Source organism: Perca fluviatilis, chromosome 8 (genome assembly GCF_010015445.1).
Source record: "Perca fluviatilis chromosome 8, GENO_Pfluv_1.0, whole genome shotgun sequence".
NCBI lineage: Eukaryota > Metazoa > Chordata > Actinopteri > Perciformes > Percidae > Perca > Perca fluviatilis.
This window is the reverse complement of record NC_053119.1, coordinates 15,453,205-15,464,079: the sequence shown is the minus strand read 5'-3', so window position 1 is coordinate 15,464,079 and position 10,875 is coordinate 15,453,205. Positions and strand designations below refer to the sequence as shown.

General features: G+C 39.6%; 2 protein-coding genes and 2 long non-coding RNA genes across 6 annotated transcripts in view; 3 read left to right on the top strand and 1 right to left on the bottom strand.

Moving 5' to 3' along the window:
- The first annotated feature begins 365 nt into the window (after positions 1-365).
- pgpep1l (pyroglutamyl-peptidase I like) lies at positions 366-7,273 on the top strand. Of its 2 annotated transcripts, XM_039807895.1 has the most exons (6): positions 366-494; positions 571-623; positions 711-827; positions 1,316-1,542; positions 1,615-1,834; positions 7,153-7,273. In XM_039807895.1, the coding sequence occupies exons 1-5, from the start codon at positions 464-466 to the stop codon at positions 1,787-1,789; spliced, it is 603 nt and encodes a 200-aa protein (XP_039663829.1). In that variant the 5' UTR covers positions 366-463; the 3' UTR covers positions 1,790-1,834; positions 7,153-7,273. The 2 variants fall into 2 exon arrangements, with proteins under 2 accessions (XP_039663829.1, XP_039663828.1); XM_039807894.1 differs by lacking the exon at positions 7,153-7,273 and having other exon boundaries at positions 1,615-3,280.
- igf1ra (insulin-like growth factor 1a receptor) overlaps positions 5,172-10,875 on the bottom strand; it is a 77,533-nt gene continuing 71,829 nt past the window's right edge. For both annotated transcript variants that reach the window (XM_039807892.1, XM_039807893.1), the window contains exon 21: positions 5,172-7,605. In XM_039807892.1, coding sequence (XP_039663826.1) covers positions 7,083-7,605 — 523 coding nt within the window. In that variant the 3' untranslated portion in view covers positions 5,172-7,082. The remainder of the gene's footprint in view (positions 7,606-10,875) is intronic.
- Positions 7,526-8,240, top strand: LOC120563610. Its single transcript, XR_005639984.1, has 2 exons — positions 7,526-7,630; positions 7,757-8,240. It is a non-coding gene; the product is annotated as an uncharacterized LOC120563610 (long non-coding RNA).
- LOC120563611 lies at positions 8,566-10,871 on the top strand. The gene is made up of 3 exons (XR_005639985.1): positions 8,566-8,862; positions 10,049-10,111; positions 10,222-10,871. It is a non-coding gene; the product is annotated as an uncharacterized LOC120563611 (long non-coding RNA).

Sequence of the window (10,875 nt, the reverse complement as noted above, 5' to 3'; positions counted from 1 at the left end):
TTTTGCCTCTTTTATTCATATTTAGTTTTGAAACTGCATTTTGTTACATTGTAAAAAATAAAAACGACCTATTTTAAAATTATTATTATTATAATAATTAAATATAGCCTATAAAGTATTAGTATTGACTATTAAGTATAAAGTAAATATGAGTAAATTAGTAAAAAGGTTTTTTTTAAATGGCGTGAAAACGAAACCTTTAGTCTTATTATCAGGCTAATTAAATGTGTGACTTGTTTTACACCTTTTAGACCTCTAAATTGGATGTCAGAATTTCCCGGAGGCACCTGAATGAATCACTTCCACATGGGCTTTTCAGCTTTTATTTGCCGGGGAACAGCTCTTCCAAGTGGACAAAACGTGAGCTGCAGGAGCTAAAATAAGCCTGGTTGTTTTTCAGTGTCCTGATATGAAAGTGCGTAACAACTAGCCTTCCTATTGACTGTGTCAACTTGACTGCGTTATGAATGGAGGCGAAGTCGTGGTGGTTACAGGTAAAGTGGGAAGTGTTTGCTCATACACAAACTCTTCAAACTGGCGTTCATTTACATTTGTAATCCCGTCTATTAGGCTTCGGACCTTTTCGACAGTTCTTAGTGAACCCCAGTTGGAAAGCAGCCCAGGTAATGGGGAAACAAGATATTGGTCAGTGTTACATGCCTATTGTGAGACATAAAGACTTAAACATGTCTAATATTTCTTTATTGAAGGGCTTGAAGTTGGTCGGATTTGGAGAGCGGACTGATATTTACATCAGGGAGGTGCCAGTGAGTTATGTTAAAACTCAGCAAGTCATTGCTGAGATTTGGCAAACTCTTCACCCGAAGGTAAAAATATAGTCTTCAGAAGTCAAGACCAGGGCCAGAGCCATTTGATTTGTAGAAATACTGAGGTAGGAAGTCCCTCTGACCCAGGAAAACATGAGCAGATACCAAAAATAGTGTCAAACTATATTTGGATAAAAAAAATATATATTATTTTTTTTTATTTATTTAAATCCCTTTTCCCCCTATTAGCCTAAAACCAGTCTCATTTGGATATAATTTGTCCAAAACAATTCAAACTTGAATTTGAATTCAATTCAAACCATAAATACCCACCACCTGTTTTATTTGTAGAGTGTAAGCGGTTGCAAAAACAAAAACATAAAACTTAACAGGTCAACTACAGAGGTCAGATGCCTCAGTATCCTGAATGGTAGTTATGGCCATGGTGGACATACTGAATGTTGAAACACATAATTAAGAGCTTAAAAGCTGATTATGGTATGAGAAGGTGAATATCTCACTTTGCTCTTTGTTTGTGCGTGTCCCAGTTTGCTGTACATCTGGGCGTAGCCAGAGGTTCCAGTGTCGTCTTTTTGGAGCAAACAGGAAAGAACAGTGGATACAGAGACAAAGATGTGTGTGGCTTCTGTCCTGAAAGTCAGTGCTGTGTGGAAGGAGGACCAGAGAAACTGGACTCAGTCGTTAACATGAGGGCTGTCGCGAAAGAGTTCAAACAAGCAGGGACGGGTGTCATTTATTCAAGAGATGCTGGCAGGTAGGCATCTGTTCCTGCCATGTTGATAACAGACACTCAACAGTATGATATAATGCTTTCTGTCCTCCTCAGGTACCTGTGTGATTTTGCGTATTACTTCTCGCTGTATCACGGTCAGAGGAGAGCAGCCCTCATCCATGTACCGTCATCTGGCAGCCTGACATCAGCTGACAGACTGGTACCTCTGCTGCAGAGCCTCATTCAAACCATGCTGGACCAGCTGGAGGACCCTTCCGAAACCGCTTGAGGAGATGATGAAAGAGGACTTCTCCAAGCCAGCTGTCACAGCGAGGTAGATCTTCTAATGAAGACATTTCACAAGACACAAAGAGATCACTGGTGACGCCGTGGATTAGAAAGTGTGGCCTCGGAGGGAATTAAATAGAGAAAACAGTAGAAGTTCTCATTCATTTATTATTCAAAATTTCAGGAAAAAGAAAATACAAGAAATGTTCAGATACACATTTGGAGATGGCATGTCAAAAATACACCATCTCAGTTATAGGTGTGAAAAAACTTTGAGGCCTCAGATACAGAGCTTGAAAGAAAAAAAAAAACAGTCTAGTGAAGGTTTTTGATTATTTCTTTCCACCAATCAGGTAATGAACAGAGATTTTGTGAAAGTATTCTTATAAAACAACAGCAGTAAACCAAGGCCCCCTCAGAAGGTAATAGGAATGCAAATCATAAAAACAGAGGCATGATAATGATAAACCTCAAACTTATTATTGCAGTTTGAATGCACTGACGCATCCTCCATAAACCTGAGGTTTGCATGAAGAACATTCAGAAGAAAGAAAATGATAAAGATGACTAAGTTGAATGTTTTTTTTTTTTTAGTTAGTTACTGTATGTTTACGCTGAAATCTGGTTATGGAAAAAAGCAACTAGTGTGAAGCTGTAAACGTCGGCCTATGATCTTTTCTAATCATGTCGTTTACTCTTTACCATGACTACCCGTAATCTACGCAATATCCCTGTCCTATACATGTCCACGTGTTTATTTAAATGTTGTAGTTGTGACAGGTTCGTGATCTAATGGTAACTAGTAATTCACCTCACGACAGGTCAATGTAATGTCTACTCCCAAAACTGAAAAGTTTGTATCTTATTATTACATGCATCCAAACAGAAAAAAACAAAACATAAATGCACAGATATGTAAAGTAACTACACAAGCTGTTTGCTTGTCAGTGGTGATTTCTGTACCGATGTGACATTCAGCAGCAATCAGACTGTTTTTCAACCAAAAAACAATCGTTCACTCTTTGATTCGCTTATATTCTGCACAGAGAAAATGTTTAAGATGAAAATTGAGCACCCGGATTTCACATTAGAAGTTACCCAGTGGCCTATTCATAATCCCATTTATTTCTTATTGCTTTTGGGTATTAATTTCAAAATGAATTTTCAAATAGTTGTACGCATCCAGCTCAGAAGCCCTTGCACTGAGACAGCACTCTCCAAGTAGCCGCTGTGAGTAGAAGAACGGAAGTTTTTCTGAGAAGATCCACTGAGGTGACGGTTTTAACCAGCAGCATTAGTGTATGTAGCAGTACAAATAGGCCAGAAAAAGTCGTGCTGAGTTTACTTCCAAATGATCGAAAAGACAGAAAAAGGTGAAAATTAGCTATCACTAGGGCTAGAACGTCATGGCATTCAGCAGGTAGATTTGGACAGAGGAAGTGATGGCGTTCACGTAAACACTCAGTTTACGGGGTAAAAAAAAAAAAAAAAAGCCAACATTGACTGACAAATGATTGTGAATGGCATCTGGATTTTTGGGTTGTGCTGTAACATTGCAGCATTACAGGCTACAGGTAAACAGCAAATGCAATTTTTCTTGGAGGTCAATAAAACATTTTTTTTCCCTTTTTTTTTTTAAATATTCCCCAGGATAACTGTTCAGACTTCTATATAAATGCATTTTAGATGAAAAAATGAAGGTTTAGTCTTTTTGAGGATTTAAGGTTGTGACAATATGTTGGGAGTCAGTGGAGATGGGATATCTGATGTTGATGTTGAGCCCCCGTCTCTGGTCTTGACCTTAGACTTCTACTGCACCTGCTCTAAGCCTCGCTACACTGTATCCAGTCAAATCGAAGTGTAGGTTGACATAATTATCTAATAGTTTCTCATCTAAATACCTGACAACAATTTAAACCGATTCTGCAGAGAACGAAAGCACGTTGTCCTGAAGTCCTCTCCTTTGTATTATCAGAGGTATAAACTTACTTTTCAATCAATCATTGGGCTGTACTTGCAACACAGATATTCCATCTCCTTTGTGAGGTTTATCTAGATCCTGGTTTATCCAGATGAGGTTTCTATACAAACTGATGAGAGAGTAAGATGTACTTGTTTTCCATACGCATACATATATATTTCAAAAGAGTGAGGTAGATATATACTTGAAGGAAAGAAAACAAAGTCCCCCCAGTCATGACACCAAAGAAAATACATACAGAAAAAAAATCCAACTTTATACTGAATCATGGGGCATTTATACAGTGATTTAAACTGATGTCACAAAAGGAAAATAAAAAAAATAAATAAATAACACTCCTACAGAAAATAAAATAAAAACTTCAAAAGGGGAGGTGGGAGGGGAGGGGTGTGGATCACCAGGCAACATTTCCAAAAGATGAGGAGAAATCCTTCAAACACTTTCACTATTCAGCCTCCATTTTAAGACCTTTTACCATTCATGACATTGAAATGTGTTCCCTTCCCTGGACTTTAACCCATCCTTTATTTGGTTTTCAGAAGCAGTGATTATGAAGACAAACAATAAGAACTGTTTTCACTTTGAAGAAGTAACATTAGCAGAAGTGGCGTTACATTGTGCGTGAGTGTTGAAGAAATAAAAAAGAGAAAGAAAAAAAAAAGAATCTGATTTTGAATGGTTTACAAGACAATCCAATTAGCCCTATAGATTCAAGAAGAGGCAAGCAATGGATGGGTTAAAATACCAGATCTGGTATAAAGTAAATATCTCGTACACAGACTTCAAAAGGGGGAGACAGGTACAGTATGTTGTAGAGGTCAGTGAGGGGCCATGGGGGAGGAGAGACGGCGCTACTGGACTCAACAAAACATGATGGGGGAGGAAAGGGGGAGGTACAAGCTGACACAAGTAGAGGACGATCATGAGAATGTGCGGAGAAAGCAAAGCCTTTACTTTGACCTGAGATTGAGTTGCACCTAGAGGGCAATGCTAGGCGCAGTGCTAGACAACAAGTACAAAAAGGGTGCAGAAAGTACACACTCACACATCGAGCTAAGGTGTCCATTCCAAATAATATTAATAATAATAATAATAATAATATTATAGACATCCACGAAACAAATACAGGAGGAAAGATTTCATAAAAATAAAAGGCAATGAACAGAATATAGTCTTACAGAAATCCTTTTGGGGTAACAGAAGAAAAAAAAATTCATATCTAAATCATCTTATTTATTTTTTTTATTTTTTTTTTAAGCAGAGTTTGAAGATATAAGAAATGGACTGTAGTGGAGACCATAAAATATCAAACCTGAAGAATTCTTTATATATATATATATATATATATATATATATATATATATATATATATATATATATATATATATATATATATATATCCAACATCCAAAAGAGAAAAAGAATAAAATAGCAGCTTTGTTCTGTACAGACATAGAGGCAAACATTTTGAACCGTAAAAAGGTTTAAAAAAGTGACAAAACCAATGATGTGTATAAAATCGATCCTGCAGTCTGAAATACAACTGTAAGAACTTTATATGTGTTTGAAATGTAGAGAAACTAATGACTATTTTAAAAGAGACCTGCTGTGATTTAAAAGTTGTCTCTAGGCTACTAAAATCCCATCCAACGCCTTCTCGTTTTCTGTCTCAGGTCTTACACTCTGTCTGTCTGTTGTGGTGTATTTGGTGCCATTTAATTTGAACAGCAGTATCAGAGAGAACGATTTTCACCTCCCACATGAAATGCACACTTTATTTGGATTTATGAAAGGGGAGGCAAAGTCGTATCCCTTGATTGCGAAGTTCAGTTATTTGCTGTGTGAGACTTATCATTCTTTGTTTAGATTTTTGTTCTTTATTTAAACAAAGAAAGACTGAGGCTGTGATTCAGAGTTGGCTGACTCAGTGTGTATGTTCCCCATATGTACACGTGATGAAGGGGAACATTTTCATTAGTCTGTTTAGTTAGATCTGAATGGACTTGAAACACAACATTTTGGTAAGGCAAACAGCATGCTGGCTTTTCAAATGTGATTATATGAAAAGATAGGGCTGCAATTAATGATTATTTTCATTTTTAACTAATCTGCCAATTGCTTGTAAAAAAAAAAACCCAAACATATCCAGTTTACTATCACTTAAGACAGCAAGCAGCAAATCCTCACACAGAGGTTAGGAACTGGAGAACCAATTCAATTTGGGCTTTTTTTTTATTACTTTAATCGACTTTAATTAGTTGCAGATTATGATTCAACTTAATGAAAATATGACATTTCAAAGTTATTTTGATAAAGTCTTTGTTTGGGTTTGATAATCATCTTAAAATTAATTATTACCGCTATTATGTCAATTGATATGAAAAAAACATTAACTTTAAATTTGATTAAAGCCCCAATGCAGACTCTGAAAACTTTTTCCTGCAGGTGTGAATGCAGCTATTCTCAACAGTAACACTGTATTCTGTCCTGTGATAAATACACACACACACACACACACACACACACACACACACACACACACACACACACTTAGTACTAAAGATAAGCATGACGTCTGAATCAAAACCACCAAACAATGTTGGTATTGTTCCCTAGACAGACTTATCTTAACTCTGAATCACAGCCTTAAACAATAAGGGAGACCTGTATGAAACTGAAGAAAAAGCTTGATTTGGCAATAGTTTGGCAGATACACAATAGGCCCTCCTCTTCCATTTTGACCCGCTGCTGACGGGATCATAGAAATATCAACAGGAAAATGAAACAATGATCTTAGTCCAAACATTCTAATTGAGGCATCCTCATGTGACATGAGTGGGTCTGCTCATGCAAACAAAGTCATTTAGAAATGGGGCTATGCCATATTACAGAGAGGATCATGTGTTTAAATACACACTCCGATATCCACAACATCCTCTCTGAAATCATCAGGAAAAAAAGTGCTCTTCTGTTGGATTTGCTGGCAGATATGCTAAAAAAAAGTTTTTTCTTTAAGTTCATGTCAAGATGCGTGCCTGTATTGTTTTCCTTATGTAACAACAACTGAAATACAGGCAGCACACAAAGGAGTTCCCCAGAGTCTGAGCCACCAAACTCCATATTCTTTAGCAGGTTTCTGTACTTTTTGTCAGTTTTTAGACTTTATGTTTGACCTTTTAAGAAGTGGAGAGACAATCTACTGGCACACAGTAGAAGAAAGTCATTCCTTACCTCATCCATCCCTCCTTAAGAGATGGAGGAAAGGTTTGTGTTACCCTGTGTTAGAGGAGGAGGAGGAGGGGCTGGTCTGATATCAGCAGGCCGACGACTGGGGCAGTGGTAACGCCCGTTCGTTCTTTCTGCCCCCATTCATGTGTGCATAGGGTTGTATCTCGTCAAAGTTGGGCCGGAGTACCACCACAGGCCCGTTGGCCGAAACATGTCCTGAGTGCTTGTCCAAGGCTTGGCCTGGAGACGCTGACGCAACTGGGCCCGGGGAGGAGGGAGACACAAGTCCCAGTAACGGAGTACTCGGGCCTTGCATGGGGGATAACTGCTGGGTAGAAGGAGGCGGCGTGCTTCCTGTACACCCCGATGAGGGGGCGGCGACAGTAGCAGAGGGCTGCCTGGTGGATGCAGGGTCCAGTGGAATGTTTTCCATGTTTTCTACCTCCATGTCCAGCTCCTCGGTGTCCGGCGGCTTGTTCTCCTCGCTGTAGAAGAAGCTCACTTCCCTGAAGGGAGGATCCAGATCTTCTTTGATGCTGCTGATGATCTCGAGGAAGGACGGACGCATCTTGGGATTATACTGCCAGCACATCCTCATCAGCTCAAACCTGCAAGTGACGCGAGGTAAAAAGGGTTAGTAATGCACAGTAGATTTATTTTTATTTATTTTTTTGTCATTAAAAGCATTAGGTTCAGTTTTTTTTAGGTCTAATTCAATATTCACATATGCATTTGTACTATACATTTTGTACTTAACAGATACATTTGGAAGACACCAAGGTAATTTGACTTTGACTTGCTGAAGCCTCATAAGTTTTGACAAAAAGAGAACTATGGATTTTGTGTAATTGTGCCACTTCAGAGCCAGGAGAACATGAGGAATGATTACAGCAGCGGACAACTCTTTCAATGTACACACGGGCATGTGAGTATTGTGTACTTGAAAAGATGTGAACCTATCCTTTAAAACTTTAGAGTGGGAAGACTTTGCGTTTCTCACCAGCAGGTGGCAGGAGACACCAAAGTTAAAGCCAATGTTAATACTCGCTGGCACGAAGTTTCACTATACTGATCTTGGAAAAAAAAAAACTATGTATACAGTACATTAATATAGTACTGTAAACTATCCCAATATACTGTACTAAGATGCTCTGATTACTGTTTTTCTGTTGTCTTTTTGGAAATTCATTCTGTGCCTTTCATAACATTAAAATGGACACAAAATAAAAGTGTTACATTCACATAAACAGGCCCAGCTTTTTGTCTTTCACATTTTGTTTGTATTCCTATATTAGTTGGTGTGAATGTTATGTACTGTATGTAGCTTTAGCCTGAAGGCAACAGCTCAAAAACACTAAAAAGGATATGTGAAATCACTCATACCTACCCTTATCTCTTGGGCCTGCTGATTAATTTCATACAGGTTTGTTGTGGACAGGTGCTCTTAGTGAACATGCCAGTTCAAATGAGATATTTAAATTTTGGATATGTTTTATTTATTGCTACATTACAACACATACTGTACAGTAAGATCAGTAATGTAGTATGTACTCAGCAGCACAGTAAATCATACGCAAGGTTACTGTGCCAGGCCAGCAGCCGAGCTTTGGGAATGTCAAAACAACATCATAAAAAGGGAGAATTATTACAGTTTTGTGTGGCGCTTCAACACACACCACAACTTCAATTATACACAAACAAGCTAAGAATACTCTCGAAGGCCCGCTGACATAAACACCTCAGTCATCTCTCCTCAGCGCTTGCTGTTCCCTCGCTCTTGTTTTCTTTCTCTTCCAGTGGTCTCTGCAGTCTACAACAGCCTCTGCAGCTGGGTGCCTGCTCCTCTCTGTACAGAGGAATTATGGGTAAAACTTTTCCAAAGCACCCGCCTTGCTTTATACTCTAAAGCAGCAGGAGGGATGGCTCTTGCTTGTTTTTCAGCAGTGCAGCACGTGTCTTAAAAGTTGACTTTCAAATGTCAAAACCAAGGCAGTCGAGACCTCCCATTTAAAAGACGTGTAATGCTTGAAGCCGGGCCGGTGCTCGGGGTAACCTGTCTGCGTAATCCTGCCTGCTGAAAACTCTTCCCCCCACCATCTGTTGCTGCGCACGAAGCTTGTTGATGCAAATTTAGAAAACAAACACTGCAGTAAATCCTGACTTCTTGTCGGCATCCTGCCAATCATGGCAGGGCCAGACACATGCTATTGGCATTAAGCTAAATGAACTTATATTTGACCTGTCACCAGTGACGTTGGCAACCTATGCAAGCTCACAGTGCACGAGCTGTATATGTGCTTATTCTTCAGCTGGCATGAAAGAGCTACTCAAAGTCAACAAACGTCTTTGTCACTTCTTATTTGTATATTGCTACCAGTTTTTTGTTTACCTGTTCATGCACTTTTGGTACATTCAGTTCCATTTTAACAAACCAAATGTGTTGTATAAATAAAGTATTACTGACTGAGCTTTAAAGGTGCAGTAGGTAGAATTGTGAAGATCCAGGACTTGGCTAAAGCCCAAAACGGTCTCCTAAACCCCTCCCCCCACAAGGGAGAATGAATGCGTGTGCATGAGCAGTGATTGACACAGTTAGCCACCCCCCTGGCCCTGATTGGTGCATCTAAACAGGGAGCTGTGGATTTTTGCAAATCCCACTACAGGCTGTAGGTGGTGCCAGAGGAGCCGGATTCTTTATTTTGTAATTACCTGCTTCATGTAGTTCTACTCGAACATAGGGTCAGTTTCAGCAAATATGACAGAAAGTTAGTTTTATAAGTCTTACCTACTGCACCTTTAACTTGTAAGCAACCTTGGTGACCAACATGGCTGCCTCAGTTCTTTGCGCAGTCAGGCTTTTATAAAAGAATCTGCACCAGTCTAGACATGGCCAAAACTTCAGCAGACTAAATAAAATGGACAAAAAGAACCTTGAAACACTCAGATAAAATCAAAAACAGACACACTTTCAGGCCAAGTGTGAGTGCAGCACAGTCTTCAAACATCTATGGTAAATGTTTAATGAACCTGAACGGGAATCTCTTCCAACAGAACTGCAAAACTTCACACATGCAACATCCCCAGCGTGGTGAAACCTTGATGTATAATAGCACCGTGAGTGATACTGCACATTCCACAAGAAATTATGTTGTTTAATATAATTGTGGAGTCTGCGTTTCGTTTTTCGTCCAACCCTGTGAGAGAGAATGCACTTTTGTCTATAGGAAACTCAAGACAGAAACATGGGAAATCCAATCAGCGTCCCAGTGCTACCTGACCATGGGAAAGACGGAGCAAGGAGGAGACATCCGAGGCTCTCCAAATATGACTCATCCCTCTGTCTGTTATCCTGCTGGCTTTCTATTCTTGCATCTTTCTATTCAGCCTTTGTATGGACTTCTGGCTTCACCCCACTTCAGCAGTCTTCTGGAAATCTCCATTAAGTCACTGCACTAGAGGCGACCAGGGTCAAAAGGCCTAACTTCACTGTATGTTGCTCACAGACCAAGAGGCTAACCCTCCACCACCACCACCTCTGTAACACAATCCACACACTCCTGTAATCAGGACACAACAGTCAGGCTGCCATAGAAACGAGAGGTTTGTGTCTGCACAACACTCGGCCCTCTTTGTTTCTACTCTCGCACTCTTGTTCTAAGGTGAGGTCAGCCATGGAGAGTGGGAGGGGAGAGAGCAGAATGCCTTCTTATTGAGGTCAGAGTGGTACAGGAGAGGTGCATATATGCAGCGCTGCATGCTGAAAAGCAGGCTGTGCTGTGATTTCTCTTCTCTTCCAGCAGGGGTGGTTCATTAATGAGTTATAAATGAATTATGCCCGTTGTCAGCGGCAGGAATGAGGGACATCTTTCACACACGGG

Bases quoted from the DNA above. Each gene is read 5' to 3' on its own strand.
- pgpep1l (XM_039807895.1), top strand. From the start codon at position 464: ATGAATGGAGGCGAAGTCGTGGTGGTTACAG. The intron at 495-570 runs GTAAAGTGGGAA...CCCGTCTATTAG, and splicing joins CGAAGTCGTGGTGGTTACAG to GCTTCGGACCTTTTCGACAG. The intron at 828-1,315 runs GTAAAAATATAG...TGCGTGTCCCAG, and splicing joins GGCAAACTCTTCACCCGAAG to TTTGCTGTACATCTGGGCGT.